Raw genomic sequence first — 21,359 nt, forward strand, 5'->3', positions numbered from 1 at the left:
AAAGTCACATTGCGATTTGTGTCGCATCTGTAATTGTTTCTGATGGATTTGCTGTTGTTTGACTTTTAGGTGGTCTAGATGAGGCTCTTCACAATATCATCGACACATGCCGTGATCAGGGCGTCCCGTTTGTGTTTGCCTTGTCGAGAAAGGCACTGGGCCGCTGTGTTAATAAAGCCGTCCCGGTCAGCTTGGTGGGCATCTTTAACTATGATGGCGCACAGGTAAAACCAGACGTTCTTGTTGTAGTTGTGATATTCAATAATACCTTGTATATGAATTATTTTTAAATGAAGTAAATTTGCTCTTAATTGCTAACCCTGTTTGCCATATGAAACAGGCTAGATTTACACTGCAGATCTTGATGGTCAATTTCGGTTTTATTACTGTATCTGATTTATTATTGTATGTTTTTTTCTGACACATCCGATTCATATCGAATACATTTATTCATATAAACAAGGCCAAAGTCTCAGCTTTCAAATTTTGTAAGTTTTAATCTAGCGGCAACCTCCCAGTATCCCTCGTCAAGCCAATATGGAAGTGACTGAGACTGTAATTCATCTGCTGGCCACTAGAGGCTGGCTCCAAAAGGCAGTTGATCCCATAGACTCCAATGTTAAAATTCCAAACTTTACAGCAAAAATAAAGTGTTTGCAGCCTGGTGCTAATAATAGTTTTGGTCTTTTAGGATTTTCAAAATTCATCTCAGACTACTAAGTCTAAATAAAGACTTTATAAATAAAGTCTAAAGACTGCTAATTGCACAGTGTGAGACTGGTTTAATGGGATAGTAATTTCTGTGATCATTTACTCACCATTAAATAATTCCAAACCTATTTCAGTGTCTTTTGTTTTGTGTGGTAGGTGGCACCCATGGACTTCCATAATATTTTTTAGTTTTTACTATGAAAGTCAATGGCTGCCAGTAACCAGCATTCTTCAAAATATCTTATTTTGTATCCAGCAGAAGAAAGAAACTTATAAAGATTTTAAACCGCATGAGGGAGAGTAAATTATAAAATGTTTGTCTTTTTTGGATGCTTAATCTTGATATTTAACCAGTTTACTACATGTTGCTGTTTTGTTTTCATGGCCACAGGACCATTATCACAAAATGATCGAGTTGTCGGCCCAGGCCAGGAAGTCCTATGAGGTGATGATTGCAAATCTGGATGGCGATTCGCAGGAGGATCTACAGGAGGATCTACAGGAGGAGGAGCCGCTGGGAGAAACTTCTGTAACAGAAGAGCCGGAGTACAGTACGTCCTATAAAGAGCTGAAAATAGCACAAATCCATTGCTTTTACACACAATAAAGTGGTTTCATTATCCTCGTAGTTAACAATTATGCCTAACTGCTTCGTTAACTGTTAAATGTGTAACTTATTTGTTGTGTTTGGCTATGAATAGGCTCAGGATGTTTTATGAAATTGCATCAGTGCTTGAAGATATGTGTAACCAGAGGTGGTTCCAGCATTTTATTTTCACCGAGGCTCAGCTCTTAGTGGAGAATGTCTTTAGCAAAGGCCATTTTCTGTCTCTTTGTCAGTCGGTAACACTATATTACGAGATTATTACTATATTTAACTGTATAAGCAAGTCAAAAATAGTGTTAAAAATTATGACAGCAGTTCACATCGGTTCACATTTGATTAACAGAAACAGAATATTGAAAAATTACCAGAATATTGTCATTATGTTATAATTGTATTACTGTATTTATATATACAGTATATAGAAGTATAGAAATAGATTTTAGACCTCTTCACTACTCAATGTATAATCAAGATTTCTGAAAATTATAAAAAAAAGCTCAACTTTTAGTAAGATTAAATCAAGTTTTTTGCAATTGTCCTCAATACACAACATAAAACTTGATCTAAAAATGACAAGAGTTAAGAATGAGTTACTTGTTTTTGCACACACATACTACACGCACACATACACTTATAGCATTAAAGTGGAAGTGAAAATCAGTGAAGTAAGTCGGGTAAATCAATCACAGTCAGGCACCTTTTGGTTATTGTACATTACAGATGCATTGATTTGCATTAAACTACAAGTGTTTACGTCATGAATAAAGTAGATAAAAGTAACAGTAAATAAATGAACTGACATTGATAAGTTACAAATGTCACAAAAGATTGAATAAAACAATTTATCCTAAAATGTAATCCTTTATTTAAGATTAAAACATTCTTAAGTATAGTGTAAAGCACAAGTATAGTGTAAAGCACAAAATGTAAATTTATCACAGAAATGAATTGCATTTTAAAATATATTAACCTACAAAATTATCATAGTATTAATGTTTTTTTGTATTTTTTTTATAAATGCTTATGATGATGATGATGATGATGATGATGGTTGTTGTTGTTATTATTACTTATTTATTTTAAGTAATTTTTTTCAATGTACACTCCATGACTAAAGTCTTGTCACCTATTCAAGTTTTAGGAACAACAAATAATAACTTGACTTCTAGTTGATCATTTGGTATCAAAAGTGGCTTATATGAAAGGCAAATGCCTCTAGATTACGCTTATTTTAGCAAAATTAAGTATGATCATGCCTTGATTTTATTTATTTAATTAGGACAGTAAAGTCATTTAACAGAAATAATGTCCAGTATAGAATATAAAGTCATGTTGCAGTGGAAAAAGGATGAATATTGTGAATGACTCCTATGAGCTTGGAGGACTGCATCCATGCATCTCTGCAATGACTTAAATCACTTAATAAAGTCATCTGGAATGGCAAAGAAAGCATTCCTGCAGGACTCCCAGAGTTCATCAAGATTCTTTGGATTCATCTTCAGTGCCTCCTCTTTCATCTTACCCCAGACTTGCTCAATAATGTTCATGTCTGGTGACTGGGCTGGCCAATCTTGGAGCACTTTGACCTTCTTTGCTTTCAGGAACTTTGATGTGGAGGCTGAAGTATGAGGAGCGCTATCCTGCTGAAGAACTTGCCCTCTCCTGTGGTTTGTAATGTAATAGGCTGCACAAATGTCTTGATACCTCAGGCTGTTGATGTTGCCATCCACTCTGCAGATCTCTCGCACACCCCCATACTGAATGTAACCCCAAACCATGATTTTTCCTTCACCAAACTTGACTGATTTTGTGAGAATCTTGGGTTTATGCGAGTTTCAATAGGTCTTCTGCAATATTTGTGATGATTGGGATGCAGATCAACAGATAATTCATCAGAAAAATTGACCTTCTGACACTTTTCCAAATGATCAACTAGAATTATAGTTCTAATAGTTATTATTTGTAGTAATAGTTATTATTTTTTGCTCTTGCAACTGGAATGGATGACAAGACTTTTGCCAGGTAGTGTAGTTTGTTTAAAAATAAATGGTGAAGATAAGGGACGCTTAGTCTGAGGTACATTTGATTAGTACTTTTGTAAATTGAGTAAGTAGGTGGAGTTATCAGATTATAATCACAAAATAGCTAGTTATTGATCGATTGATTAATTGATCCGCCATATTTGTTTATGAAAGGAGATTAAATGAATCATCAAATTGCAGAATGTTTCTATCCACATATTTATTTTGTTTCATATTTTTGTTTTTAGTTAAAATCTGGAGGAAAATGCTGGAGAAAGATTACAGCCACCCTTTCCTGAATTTCGAGGACAAATTTTCATCCCTTTCCATCGGTTCAGAGCAGCTTCTGGATGATGAAGGAAGTTGATGCAAGTACAAAGATTGAGACAGAACGTCTGTTTGTGTTTGTTTGCTTTCGTGACACGAAAGCAGATTCCCACAGTGTTTGCAAGCCCGTGTGAGCCTCTAGCACTTTGAAAAGATGTGTCAGGAATAGCTTGAAGTACCAAAATGTGCCTGTCAAGAGCGTTTTATTCAAAAACATAAACCATAAACGGTTTCTGTGACGTGGAATGGTGTGTTAAATCAAGAGGCAATACAGCTGAAAGTAGAGAACAGCCCTTGACTACAAATATTTTCTTATAAATATATATATATATATATATATATCATGAACTTAGTTTAATGTTTCCATAGTCTGAATGGTGAATATTTTTGCAAAATAGCTGATATCCCTCTATTTCTATTAAAAGAAGTGAAATAGTTTGATAACAATCATTGAAATAATCTGAACCACTTAATTTATGTACACGTTTACATTTGTAATCAGATGTATCCTGCAAAAAATGACTTTCCCTTCAGTTTTTGTCTTATTTCCAGTCCAAATATCTCAAAATTCTTAAAGAAAGACTTATTGTTTTGGAAAATGGGCTCATTTTACAAGTCCACTAGAGTTAAACAGTTGAGTTTTACCATTTTTAAATCCGTTTGGCTGATTTCTGGGTCTGGCGGGAGCTCTTTTAGCTTAGCTTAGCATAAATCACTGAATCGGATTAGACCATTAGCACCCTCATTTCTGCATAATAATGAAGGAATTTTGCTGCCATACCATGGCTGCCAGAGACGCTATGATATTTATGCAGCGACATTATCTAGTTACCTAGCTGGGAACTATTTTCAGGTGCTGCGTAATATCATTTTGCCTGCTGCAGCCATGGTACGGCAGCAAAGTACCTTGATTATTACGCTGGAATAAAAGTATAGTTCCTAGCCATATCAAACTGAAAATAGCAACATTTCATTTCTTTGTCTCTTACTAAATGATGTAACTACAAAAGAGTCTATATATATATATATATTAAAAATTTTGTTTTTTTTTTTATAGTTTGAGTAACATGCTAATGGTCTAATCCGATTCAATGCTTTATGCTAAGCTAAGCTAAAAGTGCTCCTGCCAGACCCAGAAATCGACTACATGGATTCAATAATGCAAAACTCAAATATTTGACTTTAAATTTAATTAAATTAGCCTATTTCGAAAAAAAAAAATGTGTTTCTTTGAATCAAGAAGCATTTAAAAAAATATATATTTTTAAAACAAGTCAAATAATTTGATATTGGGGTAAATAAAGTATGTTTTTACTTTTAAAATATGATTACTTACCCCACTGGCAGATAATTTAGTTGAAACACACTCAAGAAAATGCTTTTAAATTTAAGAATTTGTAGGTATTTTGATTCAAAACCAGACAAAAACTAGAAAATCGTTATTTTGCAGTGTATCCTGTCGAATGCACAATTGTACTGATCATAACCACTGTGTGCGCTAATTATCAACAGGGTGTCTTTTAGTTCTGAATGATGATGATTATTATTATTATTATTATTATTAATATGACCGTGAGCTGTTTGTAGGAAAACCTCACCCTTCTAGAACTTATTAAACATCACTTACGTAAATCACAGTCTTCACTTTTTAATTTCTAACTCAGTTCCTCAACACTAGCTCATCCATTAATACAGAGTCCTTGAGCTGCTTCTCCTTCAGTCTCTTAGTCAGCTCTGTGTTTGTTTGTTTATTGCTATGGATTGTCATTAGTAGGGAATGTGGGAGTTGTGTAGTACTCCATGGTCCATGGTATTTACATGTAGCATAGAGCTCACAATTCAACTTAGCAGTAACAAATCATTTTTAACTTCTGTATATTTCAGAATGTTGACTTTGGGACCAAAACCAACTTTGTGATTGTGAAGGTTTTCGAGTTTTCTCTAGTATTTGCAATAAATTCATTGCAATAAGTCACCCTGTTGTGTCCAAATTGCCCTTGCATTTATTGAGTTTTGCCTTCTGAGGTGCAAGTAATTTATTATACAAGAGCCTCACAGTGGCTTGTTGTTTTGTATTTTCGATATTTAAATAAGCAGGTTTTTAGGAAGCACCTATTTCATTTATAAGCAGGTTATTAGGAAGTGACTATTTCATTCTCTTTGACTGGATGGAAACGGTGCTTTAATTTGCAATTTATTTTTATGTAATATTTTAGTTTTGTGCATAAATCTAATTTGTATCTTTAGATGGAAACATAGCTATTGACTTCCATATTATTATTTAGTTTTTTCAATAAATGCCAATGGCTGCTTTTTTTTTCAACATTCTTCAAAATATCTTCTTTTAAGTGTTTGACAGATGAAAGAAATCCATAAATGTGTAGGAATCACTTGGGAATTGCTGTAAATCAGCCACATTAGAGAGTTTTCGAGCATGAACTGCATTTTTCAGGTCATGCCAAAGCATCTCAATTAGATTCAGGTCAGGACATTGACTAGGCCACTCTAAAGTCTTCCTTTAGTTTTTCTTCAGTCGTTCTGAAGTGCACTTTCTGGTGTGATTCAGGTCAGGACATTGACTAGGCCACTCCAAAGTCTTCATTTTGTTTCTCTTCAGCTGTTCAGAAATGCTCTTTCTGGTGTGCTCTGTATCTTTGACTATTGAATTTCTCAACACATGTGCTTTTTATTTTATTAGTCATTATATGAACTTTATTGTGTCAACTCTTTGGTGTAGTAATTAACTGCAGTTGTTGCTGGCTCACCCTTAACTGACAATCAAGAGTTTTTGATAACTTAAAATGAGTCGGTTACAGCGCTGTGGAGGAATTTTGGCTCGCTCATTTATGCAGAATTGCTGTAATTCAGCCACATTGAAGAGTTTTCGAACATGAAATACCCTTTTTAGGTCATGCCACAGCATCTCAATTGGATTCAGATCAGGACTTTGACTAGGCCACTCCAAAGTCTTTATTTTGTTTCTCTTCACCTGTTCACAAGTGGACTTGCTGGTGTGTTTTGGATCATTCAATGGTAAACTTCTCAACAAATGTGCTTTATTTTTATTTCATTAGTCATTGTGAACCTTTTATTAGTGTAAACACTTTGGTTTAATTCACCTTCAATTGAGGTAAGCCAAAGTAGTAAGGATTTGGAACAAATGAGGCAACTTTGGATGAACTATCTTTTAAAATTTTATTACCAGAACACATTACATCCAATTTCACACACAATTTTTTTTACTTTGGTTACAAAGTAATGCGTTTTTTTATTTGAGAACATGGAAAGAATTTTAACTAACTTGGGATTTAATCACACACACTCAAAAGTGCTGCTTTAATCCAACAATTTATTTGTATTGCGCATAAAATGTTCCTCTTTTCCATCATATAACGTTGTATCTTAACTTAAGACAACTTATTAAAGAGTTATTGAAATATTTTGGTCAAAAGAAAGCCCATTTCTAACTTTTAAGCAAGTGTTTCTGGACTTTCAGTGGACAGAAAACTCATTGACAGCGAAGGAATGTGAAAAACTCCAGTGCGCTCTTATTTATTTTTTTACACTGCAGTATTAAACCTCTTTATCATCACGATCACGTTAAAAACAAGATAAGCCATGATACTTTATATAAAACGATAATAAACACAAATGGCTTGCATTCCAGTTTAAAAGTACAAAAAACAGCTGCGCAAATGTTCCAGAATATTCTTGTTTGCCCTTGTATAGTAAGTAAATGTTTGACTCAGAGCAACTCTTTACTGCCGCACAGCAGACCATAAATATTCTATGATGAGATCAGCTGACCAATCTGTCTTTAGCTCCATCTATATAAGATTTAAAAAAAACATCTAAAGCCTTCAAACCATTCTGGGCTCATTGCCCTTATGTTTGTTTAAGCATTGAACGTGGTTCGACTTTCACAATCTTTTAGTTCCAGTGTTTTACACAGATCTAATCTGTTATTTGACATTAGTTAATTCTAGTTTTTCTTTACACTGCAAGGATTGTTGTCCAAATATTGAATTCTTAAATCAAGAAGGATTTTCTTAAGTTTTCTTAATGTGTCTATTTAATTTGGCCATAACTTTGTCGGTGTTTCAGCTAGCAGAATGATTTTTGGTGACTAATCTTATTTTGACACGCATTTTGAGAAAATACTCTGAATTTTAAGACAAAAATCTTAATGATACACTCTGGGCAAATGTTCTACTCTTTTGCTATGTTCAGGATGAAAACATCCACTGATTAAACTGCTGTAAAAATGCATCAGAATACATTTTTTTTTTTTTTTTTGCATCAATCTGTTAATCAGCCTCAGTTCTGATCTAAACTACTAAATTGTTTAGAAAGTTACAGAATTTTAACTCTTTAATTGCCAAATTCATTAATGATGTCACTGAATTTGTGAAAAAGACACACAAAATGACATATTTTCAATATAAAAGTTTTTTTTTTTACCCTATTATTACAGTGTTGGACATGTGAACGATTAGTAACAACACTGGCTTTGATGCATTGTTAGATTTTTATTTTTTCTTCCCATTTTACTGTTGGTGGCTGTTTTTGCCCCATTTGCCCACCACATTTGATGGTGCGTAAATACACAGTCTTTGTTTTTGTTTACTACATAGTTCTGAGAGCTGAGATGCAGATTTTCAATATAAAATGTAATTATGGACTGGATTTTTAAAAATCTTTTATCAAAGTCTTGAACATGTGAAACGACATTGCCTGTGATGCATTGTTTCTGATTTTCATTTATTTTCTCCCCAATTTACTGTTGGTGGCTGTTTTTGCCCCATTGACTTCCATTATAACCCCAATTTTTTGATTACAAAATCATGACACCATATAATCATGCACTTTTGGTTGTTGGTAGTTTTCCTTGTTGAGAAAAGGTACAATTTGTAGTTTTTACTGTTGATCATCAGTTGGCACCATTAACCCTATAGATGGGCCTGTGCAAAATGAAGCTTAGTTTCTGGATTTAACATGGAGTATAACAGCAAATTAAAGTGTGTGTGTGTGTGTGTAAGGTTGCGCACTTGCCTTGATGTGTCTGAGAAAATCAAAATCTGCATCTCAGCTCTCAGAACTACATGGAGTAAACATAAACAAAGACTGTGTATTTCTGCACCATCAAATGTGCTTATAATGGAAGTCAATGAGGCAAAAACAGCCACCAACAGTAAAATAGGCAGAAAAATGTAGTCTAGCAATGCATCAAAGCCAGTGTTGTTACTAATCGTTCACATGTCCAGGACTGTGATAAAAGGTTAAAAAAAAACAGTCCACAATTACTTCTTATATTGAAAATGCGTCATTTTGTGTGTGTTTTTCCTCTAAATCAGTGACATCATTTATTAATTTGGCAATTAAAGAGTTAAAATCCTGTAATTTTAAAAACATTCAGTAGTTTTGATCAGGACTGACGTTGATTATCAGGTTTATGCTAAACACTTTTTACAGCAGTTTAATTCAGTGGATGTTATCATTCCTATCACAGCAAAAGGGTAGTAAATTTGAACAGCGCACAGAGGTTAAAACAAGCTAAATAATCTGCCAATGGTGTAAGCAGCATAGTTTTACTTCAATATGAAAAATAAATGTTATTTATATAATCTCATTGGCAGATTATTTTGCTTGTTTTAAGGACAAACTCACTTAATTTTGACAATACCATACAACAATAAAAACCATATGTTTTTCCTTGTCTAGAAAATGCTTCATAATTTGAGAATTTGTAGATATTTAGACTAGAAACAAGACAAAAACTTGCATATTTTGCAGTGTAAGACTTTGTAAGCTCAAAAATCAGATGAATTTGGTTGATAGAGTCTGTTCAGACTAAAACAAGTGAATATCGATTCACACTTCAACATTGAATAACGTATAAATCCAATGGATTGATTGATGTTTAAAAAAAAGATCACGTTCAATATAAACACAGTTAAATCATTGATTGTCTTGAGCAGAGAAATCTCACACGTTTTATATTCACAGTATCATTGATTGTGTATAAATATACAACAAAATGAGTTTCTGAACAATACTTAATAATCAGTCAACTATAAGAAAAAATCAGGAGCGGTGAGCGTTGAGAAAAGTGCCAGGTTGGAAACTCTAGAGGTAGCAGGTTGACGAGACATTTTCAGAGGATTAACAATTAATAGAGTGATTTCCAGAGGGGGAATTTTTAACTGCGGCAGGTCGATGTGTAATGGTTTGGAAAGACGTTGCCTTTCAAACTCCTTTCAAGCATTACTGGAGCTTCTTGTAGATTTTGAGCATGAATGACCCACAGAAATGGTTCAAGCTGTAGCTGTGTAGATAGAACATAACAGGGGTGCGTCTCCCAAAAACCTCATCAACTATGGTCTTAAAGTCTGTCATTACTCAATACGTGAATGCATTCATTGACATTTTACACGACAAAAGTAATTCCAATTAAATGTGTTTTCAATTCCCTGTATCGTAAGTTTGACAAAAGAATAAATGTGCGATTTGTGAATACCCAAGTATCACTACTCTCTAAATAATGCTGAATAATTTAACCTAATTTTGGGTAAACTCTAAACAAAAACATTTCCTGGGTTAATTTTGGTAAATTTACTGGACCAGATTTAATGATGTGCTTATTTTGGGTTATAATAACCCACACTGCAAAAAAAGAGAAGCTTTTCTTATTTAGGGCCCTATCATACACCCAGCGCAATAAGACGGAAAAACAAATCCTATGGAAGTCAATTGGTTACAGGTTTCCAGCATTTTTCAAAATATCTTCTTTTGTGTGCAACAGAAGAAAGAAACTCATAAAGCTTTGACAAAAGTAAATAGTGAGTTAATAACGTCAGAATGTTCATTTTTGCGTGAACTATCCCTTTAGGTTGCATCATATGATGGGAAACGCACCCCATGTTGCTGAAACCCTTTTTACATTTCTACTTAAAGTGCTCGATAGAATAAATCTGGACAAAATAATTCATTCATTCATTTTCCTTCGGCTTAGTCTCTTATTTATCAGGGGTCGCCACAGTGGAATGAACCGGCAACTATTCTGGCATATGTTTTACACAGCAGATGCCCTTCCAGCTGCAACCCAGCACTGGAAAATGGACAAAATAATCTCAAGCTTTCAAAGATCCACTCGAAAATGTTTCCAAGTAGGCTCGACGACACCTCCAGTTCAATTCAAGAGGTTATTTTTTTACATTTGTCCTCTTTGTGTTCCTGTACAGGGATGCTGTCTTGTAGTACAAGCATATTGTCATTTAAAACGTCACTGACCACACTGTAGTCCAAGGGCTTCTGATCTGCTTGCTCTCTGTCGACCTCAACATACCCTGTAGGTCCAGCAGACGTGATGTCGACGTGCTCACATTTGCATTGGGAACTCATTCCAGTGTTTCGGTCATGAGCTTTTACATTGCAGTCAAGGTGAAGTGGTTTTTGAGGCTCTCCAAGGACAATGCTGTTCCCTTTGCTGCTTTCTGTAGCGTCTATTAGACAGATTTCAGCTTTTTGGATCTCAAAATGAGCTTTGCCCACAGTCATTTCTTCATCACAGTCAGAGACCACCAGATACTCCACTTGATGGTCCACGCTCTGGGATATTTGCGGATATAATCCTGGTGTAATCAGAGCACGGAAGATCTCCTCAGACCTCCCGCTCTGTAAAACGACAAGAAAAATGACTTGTATTTTGGCACCACAGCTTTTTGGGGTCAATTCATTGTCTGGTGGAAATGTAATGAACATGGTAGGACCTGTAATCTCAGCACAGATTGTCCAAATGTAATGTGAACTTGGCAAAAAGTATGTTGTTTGTTGAGAAAATTGAAGATTATTATTTATCTTAATGTACACTACCTGACAAAGTCTTGTGGCCTATCCATGTTTTAGGAACAGCAAATAATAACTTGACTTCTAGTTGATCATTTGGTATCAGAAGGGGCTTATATGAAAGGCAAAGGCCTCTAGATTACGCTTATTTTACCAAAATAAAAAATTATCATGCCTAGATTTTTTTAATGATTTAATTAGGACAGTAAGGTCTGACTTTGCTAAGACAAAAGTCTTGTCACTTAACAGAAATAATGTCCAGTATAGAATATAAAGTCATGCTGCAGTGGAAAAAGAATTCATCTTCAATGCCTCCTCCTTCATATTACCCCAGACATGCTCAATAATATTCATGTCTGGTGACTGGGCTGGCCAATCCTGAAGCACCTTGACCTTCTTTGCTTTCAGGAACTTTGATGTGGAGGCTGAAGTATGAGGAGCGCTATCCTGCTGAAGAATTTGCCCTCTCCTGTGGTTTGTAATGTAATGGGCAGCACAAATGTCTTGAGACCTCAGGCTGTTGATGTTGCCATCCACTCTGCAGATCTCTCGCACGCCCCCATACTGAATGTAACCCCAAACCATAATTTTTCCTTCACCAAACTTGACTAATTCTGTGAGAATCCATGCGGGTTTCAGTAGGTCTTCTGCAGTATTTGTGATGAAAAATCTACCTTTTGCCACTTTTCAAAATGATCAACTAGAAGCCAAGTTAATAATTGCTGCTCTTACAACTGGGATTGACGACGAGACTTTTGTCAGGTAGTGTACAATTCACACTATTGATCCTAATCCTAATCTCAACTAATCGATTTAAAAGCAACGCGTTTACTCACTTTTTAGTCTACTAATCGCTTTTTTACAGTGTACAACAGCACATTTAGTCGATAAGCATGAGGTTTGGCATTTTAAACTGACCTCAGAGCTGTTAATAATGTCAGATCCTGTAAATATATGCTAAAAACCCAAAGGTAAAACTAAACTGTGCTAATATTCTACCTGGACATGAGGGAATATTAGGCAATACAAAAATGTATGAAATAAACCCTTAAAACTGTCAATATTATGCTATTTAAAAGGTTACTTGTTTTGTTTTTGATGTTACATCCTTGCAAGGTAAAAAAAAATAATATCCTCGCAATGTGCATTTAAAATCACCTCATTTCTCAGTGAGTCCACAGCTATTTTTGATTTAGTGGCTAATTCGTATGAATTCGTACGATCTCATTCATAAAATTTTGTACAATTTGCTTATCCTCCTATGATGGTTGGGTTTAGGGGGCGGGGTTAGATGCCAAAGCCACGCCTCCTATTTTAAATTGTACATTTTCTTTCCACTGAACTTGTACGAATTCATACAAATTAAACACAAAACGAACAAAATGTAAATTAGTTATGTTTTCCTCGTGAGATCAGGCTGGTGAGTCTCAAAAGATTTGTTTGAAGATTTATTCTTTCTAAACCCCCTCCTTTCTAAGAGCCTTCTCTGCTCTGATTGGTCAGATGGCATTGTCTTATGTTATTGGTAGGTCCACACGGAATCTGTAGATTCTTCGCCAATCACTGAGTCTATTAATTTACTTGTGTACATTTATCATTCAATGAACCGCCAGCTTTTCCAGCATATGTTTTACGCAGAGGATGCCCTTCCAGCCGCAACCCAGTACTAGAAACCATCCATACACACTCATTCACACACATACGCTACGACCAGTTTAGTTTATTTAATTCACTTATAGCACATGTCTTTGGACTTTGGGGGAAACTGGAGCACCCGGAGGAAACCTACGCCAACACGGGGCGAACATACAAACACACAGAAACGCCAACTGACCCAGCCAGGACTCAAACCAGCGACCATCTTACTGTGAGGCAACAGTGCTAACCACTGAGCCACCGTGCTGCCCGTGTAAATTTATATTTATTCCATTTTTTCCATTAATTCCAGTAATATTACTGACTACTATGAAAATTGATATATTGATTTATGTACAATACAGTTTGTAAAGTAATATTTTCTGTTTTTTAGTAGATATACTGTATGAGAGATTTGCTTTGTTTACGAAATAAGTGAATCTAATTGGATTTGCATTGTAAAGCTTAAATAAAAGTTTAAAACATTATTTTTTATTTCATATATTAAGTTTTTAGTTACGATACTACAAAAAATCTGTGCAGAAATAGCGAAGTGGAAAAAATAGCCAGACGGAATCTGCGGATGTTTTTTGCTATTTCTGCGGAGAATTTTGGTAAAAATCTGTGGATTTCTGCGGAATTATTTTGGGAGTATCATAATTAAAACCTTAATATGTAAAATAAAAAAATAATATGTTTTTAACTTTTATTTATCACTTAAAATGCAAATCCAATGAGATCCACTTTATTGGGTCTCTCCACTTTATTAAGTCTCTCATATAATATCTCGACTAAAAGACAGAAAATATTCGTTTACAAACGGCATTGTTCATCAATCAAATGAACATTTTCATATTAGTCAATAATATTACTGAAATTAATTTAAAAACTGAATAAATCTAGATTTACACACATTTACACTAGTAAATAAACAGAATTAATGATGGGCTAAAAATCTGCGGAATTCTGCACGCGCAGATTCCATGTGGGCCTAGTTATTGCTTACTGTGATTGTGATGTGATTGGTTATTGCTTATTACAGCATGTGTCAGAAACGAAATGTCCATTACCATATCTGACAGGAGGCTTCCTTCACTTTGGTTTTGTCTTGTTTGTGGTACATTAACAGATCTAACAGCGATGTATGTGAGCATTTGGTTTGTACACTCAAAAAAGGACTTTTGCTGCTTGTTTAAGCCACTTATTTAAAATGAGTTGAAAAAACACAATTCTGAAGGTTTTTTTGGGGACAGCCTAATTGTTTCATGTTCAATTCACTTAAATTTGTAAAAACTATTAAGTTAATCGGTTTGTGTTGGGACAACATGCAGGAATTGTGTGGAGCCCAGCATTTTTTTACAGTGTATGTACGTGCCATCATTTCATAAATGCAATACTTATTTACGTTGAGGTTGCGGAAATGAAACTGACCAAATTCCTGACCAGTTGTTTCTTCACTCCAGAATCAATTCCTTTTTTCATGCACAAACATCTACGTTACTCAACGCATCAAAGATGATATTAAAAGCATATTAGGGCCACTTTAACAGGCTGAAAATGCACAAATGAGGGGGTGTGCTGTACCTTTAAGAGCTGAGTATTTAAGCCACTGATCTTTGGTTCCGGAACAGGTGGCAGCAGAAAATGCTTCACCCTAGAAAAGAATATGGAAATATTAAATTAACTAAAGTCAGTGTATCTTTTGGTCATTGGATTTTCATTTTAGAAACAGATATTGAAAAATGAAAAACGAGCCGATTTTTGATTTTCATTTTAAAATTAAAAAACAAAAATTGAAACTCAATGGGCCCTATCATACTTCCGATGCAATCTGGCTCAAAAAGCGACACAATTGTTGTTTGCCAGCTTCAGCTTGGCGCAAGAGTCGTTTTGACGTTTTGCGCCACGCTGTTTAAATAGCAAATGCATTTGTGCTCATATGTCCACCCATAGGCGTTCTGATCTAAAAAAGGAGGTGTGTTGAGGCGCATTACTGGCGCGCTGCTATTTTGAGGAGCTATAATAGACTGTTCTATAGACCAAAACAAAGCCAGTCTATTGTCCAGCGCAGAGTGCGTTAGTTGTGCACCTCACTTACACACTGCTTAATAAAAACAAGATGTACAGCAATACGCAAATATCTATACATATGAAAAAGAATTAAAATATTAAGGATATATATAGGATATAAATATAAATGATTAAAATATTACAAAACATATTATTTTCTAGCCTACATAAATATAAAAACCATACTTTCATGCCTTCTTCATCTCGGGGGGCTTTTTCAGTTTATTCATAACAATTTGCTTTTGTAACATGTTGTTATTATTATTAGCAGTACTATTTATTATATGCATATTTATATTTGTTTTATTAAAAACAAGCTTAGATTTGCCCACCTGTCAGGTTTTAGACCTTATGGGGCACAGCATGTGTATTTGGATATAACTCAGTTTTTTGACCACACTTCGTTATTATTGTTCATTTATTCGTTTGCTGGAAATTACAACTGAATTTAGAAATAGTTTTGAAACAAATCTTTGCTCTTAATAAATGATATTAATTATTTATAGGCTAATGGATGTCTGTGCGTACAAGGTTTTCCTATCCACTAGAGTGAAAGTAAAAGTAAACAATGAGGAGGTTCATCTCTCATTCTCGCGCTGTAGATGCTCTGTTTAACTGTTTTCTCTCTAGTGAAGCATTCAGTTTTTACACTTACAAAGTCCGTCATGTAAATAGCAAATGCGCTATGGTGCGACACAACTGACTCTTAAAGGTAATGGGAGATGAGACTCTGATTGGTTTATTCTCAAAACACACCTATAACTCATTAAGAGAATAAGCTCAACCGTGTTAGACCATGTGCCACGGCGCAAAGCGGATTTTTCAGTCCTTATATTAGCAAAAGTGGATTCTGACGTGCCCTTAATGCGTTTGCACCCTGCGCTTTGCACTTTGCGCATGGATCATCAAAATAGAGCCCAATGCGTTTCTTGATTTTCGTTTTTGAATTTTAAAACGAAAATCAAACAAACAGCTCATTTTTATTTTTCATGGTGAAAAACTCAAAATCTAAATTCAGAAATGATTTGATTTTCATTTTTTTATTTCAAATAACAAAAAATAAAATCACCAGAAAATAAAAATGAATAAAGACTTGTTTTTTACATTGCGAAACCAGATAGGCCGACTCATTTACAGTGACGCAATGCTGACCTGCTGCTAGCCTATTATAGGCTATTATTTTTTCCACTTAATAATGTTCTAAAAGGTATTTTCTTGTTATATGGAGCCGTTAAGATATATTTTCCTCATTAAGATAACATATTTCTCACAAGGACCGGTTATAGGCTATATATAAATTTTTTGTTAGCATGTTTTAAATGAAACAACCTTTATTTTGACGTTACATGCAAGCATTAGGTTGCTTTACTGAACACTTTTCTGAAAAGAAAGTTTTAATATTGTTAAAACCATAATACTTCCACTTCCCGAAGTTTCACTATGAATCATTTCATGTAAGGGAGGCAATAATACAGTTGTTCATTATGCACATTTCAATAAGTCATAATATTTTAAAATAAAAATGAACAATTAATTTTATGCACAAACAGCCTGATAAGCATCCCGTTTTTTTTTTTAATTAAAAATTTCAGAGTTGTCTAACCTGGCACATTGCTGGGAAGTATTTCTCAGTACAACACCATCCGCATCCGTTTCCAAAAGCTCCAAACATGTTAGATCAGCGGCTAATGCAACAGAAGAGACCGCGGGCCCTGCAGTCTGCACCGGAACATTCGCCATTGACAGCTCTCGGTCATGGTATGCTTTTAGCATGTTTAGATGACAAACACAGGTTTTTCTTTTGCGATCCGGTGTACACAGCAGGTAGTCAGTTTCACTCATTTCACTAAGCTTGCAGATGAGTTGTGTGCATACATCATCACCCTGCTACAGTGGGTCTATCCATTATTTCATATAGCCATGTGCAAATATAGCAGCAGATTTTTAATACATAAATTGAACTTATATATATATATATATATATATATATATATATATATATATATATATATATATATAATATATATATATATATATATATATATATATATATATATATATATATATATATATATATATATATATATATATATATATATATATATATATATATATGTATAAATAACATGGAGAGATGAGCAATGATTCCAAATGAATGTCCAATGGTACTGTCACTCCTGAATTTTCAGAAAACTGTTCAGCAATGCAAATAATGCATATATTGTCAATTATGTTGTTCAATATAACCGGCTTCAATGAGAAAAATATGTATTAACAAAATCCTGTTATCACAAGAAAATACCTTTTATGACATTATTAAGTGGGAAAAAATAATAGCCTATAGTAGGCTAGCCTGTGTGTGGCAGCAATGCGTCACTGTAAATGAGTCGGCCTATCTGGTTTCGCAATGTAAAAAACAAGTCTTTATTCATTTTTGTTTTCTGGTGATTTTATTTTTTGTTATCCGAAATAATTTTTTTTAAAATCAAATCATTTCTGAATTTAGATTTTCCGTTTTTCACCATGAAAAAGAAAAATGAGCCGTTTGTTTGATTTTCATTTTCTAAAATGAAAATCCAATGACCAAAAGATACACTGACCAACTAAGTTGTTACTTATCTTTTTTAATGTAAGAGCTGGACATTTTTGACATGGCCTAACAAAAGCCTTCCAGTTATTTATATAGCTTGCATTATAATTATTTAATGCAGTCATTTTTGCAATCATGAACACGCTTGACCTTGGATTATTAGTTATTATTGACCTACAGATATGCATGTATTGGACTTGAAAATGTAATGTTTCATTTGTGTTACGCTTTAAAGGGTTAGTTCACTCAAAAATTACAATTCTGTTTTTAATTACTCACCCTCATGTCTTTCCAATCCTCTGAGACCTTCATTCATCATCAGAACACAACTTAAGCTATTTTAGATAGATGAAATCCTCCAAAGACGGCAAGTTTAAGACGTTAGGAGTCCAGAAAACCAAATATTTTTCAATGTGACTCCAGGAGTTCAACTGTAATCATACAAAGCTCCAAGAACACTACTGTGCACAAAAAACCCCTGTAAAATCAACTTTGTTAGCCAATGTCAATCATATAGTCATCATAATGTCAATAGTACAATAGCGAAAGAGAAGACAAAGGCAAACAAAGTTGTTTCTAATCTTTTTTGGCATACTAAAGTGTTCTTGGAGCTTCGTATGATTACAGTTGAACCTCAAAAAGTCATATGAACTGTTTTGACAATGTTTTTGTTTCCTTTTCTGGACATTGGATATCTTATTTATATATATAGAAGATGAGAGAGCTTCAGAATTTCATCTAAAATATCTTCATTTGTGTTCTGAAGCACTGGAATTCAATACCAATCGGTACAGAAATTTTCAAAACGTCCATTTCCTGCTAACATTTGAGCGCTGATGAGCTCGTTCCTAAACAGCGTTGATTTACCATGTTCACGTGCTCAACAGAAATGACTGTGATTGGCCGTGAAGGTCATCAGTAAAAACAGATACAGGGACACTAGAGCGTTTTAAAGCTGTGAAGATGTGTCGATTCATCAGCGGATCACTCGTATGTCAGCTTATAAACAGACCAGCTGATCTTGATGGCTCTAAAACGCTTCAGTGTCCCTGTATCTGTTGTTACACTCAGTAAACAGCGATGAATTTGGTGAACTGATGACCTTCACGGCCAATCACAGTCATTTCTGTTGAGCACAATGGCAAATCAGCGCTGTTTAAGAACGCGCTTAAATGCTACGGGTAAATGGACGTTTTTAAAATTTCCTTACAGATTGGTATCGAATTCTAGTATCGTGACAACACACTTCTGAAGATAAACGAAGGTCTAAATGGACTGGAATGACATGAGGGTGAGTAATTAATAACAGAACTTTCATTTTAGAGTAATCTAACCCTTTAAGAATGTACAAAATGGTGGATTCTGAAGAAATTTTGGAAAAATGTGTCATTATTTACAGTAATAAGTTTAACTGTTTTGTGGTTGTGATGTGGTAGGATGTCATGCTTACTGTTTCTTCTTAAATGTCATTACTCCTGCCGTCAGCATGAAAATGACAACCGTTAGCGTGACAGCAAAGATCACAACTGCATTCTGCGAGACAGTCATATCTGCAATATAAGAAACACAAAGGATTACTGTAGTTCACTCAATAAATGTACTTTTGCTGCTTGTTTAAACTACTTTCATTTAAAATGAGCTGAAACAGCACAATTCTTAAGGTTTTTTTGGGACAACTTAATTGTTTCATGATCAATCCACTTAAATTTGTAAAAACAATTAAGTTAACTCAATTGATTTGTGTACATTTTTCACAGTGTACTTACAGCCCCTTTAATTAATTCTTTTCTAATAGCATCTAAAATCCTTCACACAAACAAAAAACCTTCAGGCTTTCATAAACTAGGAAGTCATCAAGTTACTGCACAGTCCTGTAAACATGATGTAATAAATCAATGACAATTACGGCCCCTGTCATTGATTCTTTTCTTTCCTGTGCAAGGCTACAAATCCTGAATAAAGTAGCACAAAGGCTGTCAGTGTGAAAGGTAAGAGTTGCTGGTGCTGGTATCATCTTACTGTCATGGATCTGGATGAAAGCCGGGGGGCTCCAGTCGCTCCAGTGGCCTTGGTCCAGTTTGCAGCGCACGTGTACCACATAGTTTGCTCCCGGGTGAGGACTGTAGATGCTAAACTCCAACTGCTTTCCAGCACTATATGACTAGAGCCGCAAGAATTGAACAAAAAGTCGTCTCGGTCACAGTAATTGCATGGTATTCAAATTTTAAAATGCCAAAATACTCTCTCATACAGACAATAGGTTTGGGATAAAGTACATCCAGGCGGTTGTTATCACAGAATAAACCCTGACAAGCTTATTAGCTTATTGGAATTTCTGCAGGTCCGATTTAAGACCTTTTTAAGACCATTATGAATGAAATTTTAGACTTATATAGGAATAAATGGTAAGAATGTTTTTTTTTTTCAAATGTAGTTATTTATTATCCACATATTTAAAAAAATGTGTTGATATACACTCACCGGCCACTTTGTTAGGTACACCTGTCCAACTGCTCGTTAACGCAACTGACAGAATTTGACATCAACAACATGAAATCATGGATCCATCCTGCCTTGTATCAATATGTTCAAGCTGGTGGTGGTGGTTTAATGGTGTGGGGGATATTTTCTTGACACACTTTGGGCTCATTAGTACCAATTGAGCATCGTGTCAATGCCACAGTGTGAATAGCCTGTGTATTGTTGCTAACCATGTCCATCCCTTTATGATCACAGTGTACACATCTTCTGATGGCTACTTCCAGCAGGATACCGCACCATGTCATATAGCGCGAATCATCTCAGACTGGTTTCTTGAACATGACAATGAGTTCACTGTACTCAAATGGCCTCCACAGTCACCAGACCTCAATCCAATAGAGCACCTATGGGATTTGGTGGAATTGGAGATTGGCATCATGGATGTGCAGCCGAAAAATCTGCAGCAACTGCGTGATGCTATCATGTCAATATGGAGCAAAATCTCTGAGGAATATTTCCAGTACCTTGCTGAATCTATACCACGAAGAATTAAGGCAGTTCTGAAGGCAAAAGGGGGTCCAACCCAATACTAGTACCGTGTACCTAATGAAGTGACGGTGAGTGTACATGCATTCTTTCTAACATAAAGTTTCTTTTCTTTAATGATTATAGTTATAAAGATATAAATACATGGAGAACTTTTAAACAATTTTTTTCTCTAAGAAAAATAATTAAACCATACTGTTTTTTGTTTAAAGTTTTATTAAAGAGCCCATATTATGGGTTTTTGAAAATGCCCTTCCATGTAGTGTGTAACACAGCTCTAAGTGAAGTGAAATATCCAGCTAAGGCTTAAATCTGTAAGTGTACAGTGTTTAAAACTATTGATTCATCTATAAAAGAGTCGACTCATAGTGCTTCAAACGATTCGTCTTGATAACGAGTCGAGTCATTAGGTGTTTCGCGATGACGCAGCTACGAAACACAAGTAGTTGGGCGCGCAAACCCGGGAGATTTGAAACCTGCGGCCCCGCCCACTAACAGAAAAAAAAGTCTCACACACACACACACA

General features: G+C 34.9%; 2 protein-coding genes across 2 annotated transcripts in view; one reads left to right on the forward strand and one right to left on the reverse strand.

Moving 5' to 3' along the window:
- The window catches only part of LOC130228731 (selenocysteine insertion sequence-binding protein 2-like), a 10,995-nt gene extending 5,354 nt beyond the window's left edge, over window positions 1-5,641 (forward strand). The window contains exons 6-8 of the mRNA XM_056457168.1: window positions 70-224; window positions 1,103-1,262; window positions 3,588-5,641. Of these exons, the coding sequence (XP_056313143.1) occupies window positions 70-224; window positions 1,103-1,262; window positions 3,588-3,706 (434 nt within the window). The 3' untranslated portion in view covers window positions 3,707-5,641. The remainder of the gene's footprint in view (window positions 1-69; window positions 225-1,102; window positions 1,263-3,587) is intronic.
- A 3,515-nt stretch (window positions 5,642-9,156) lies between these two features.
- The window catches only part of prlrb (prolactin receptor b), a 28,942-nt gene continuing 16,739 nt past the window's right edge, over window positions 9,157-21,359 (reverse strand). The window contains exons 6-9 of the mRNA XM_056457097.1: window positions 19,826-19,967; window positions 19,257-19,356; window positions 14,731-14,800; window positions 9,157-11,340 (exon numbers count right to left, since the gene is read on the reverse strand). Coding sequence (XP_056313072.1) covers window positions 10,861-11,340; window positions 14,731-14,800; window positions 19,257-19,356; window positions 19,826-19,967 — 792 coding nt within the window. The 3' untranslated portion in view covers window positions 9,157-10,860. The remainder of the gene's footprint in view (window positions 11,341-14,730; window positions 14,801-19,256; window positions 19,357-19,825; window positions 19,968-21,359) is intronic.

Source organism: Danio aesculapii, chromosome 5 (genome assembly GCF_903798145.1).
Source record: "Danio aesculapii chromosome 5, fDanAes4.1, whole genome shotgun sequence".
NCBI classification, from domain to species: Eukaryota; Metazoa; Chordata; class Actinopteri; order Cypriniformes; family Danionidae; genus Danio; species Danio aesculapii.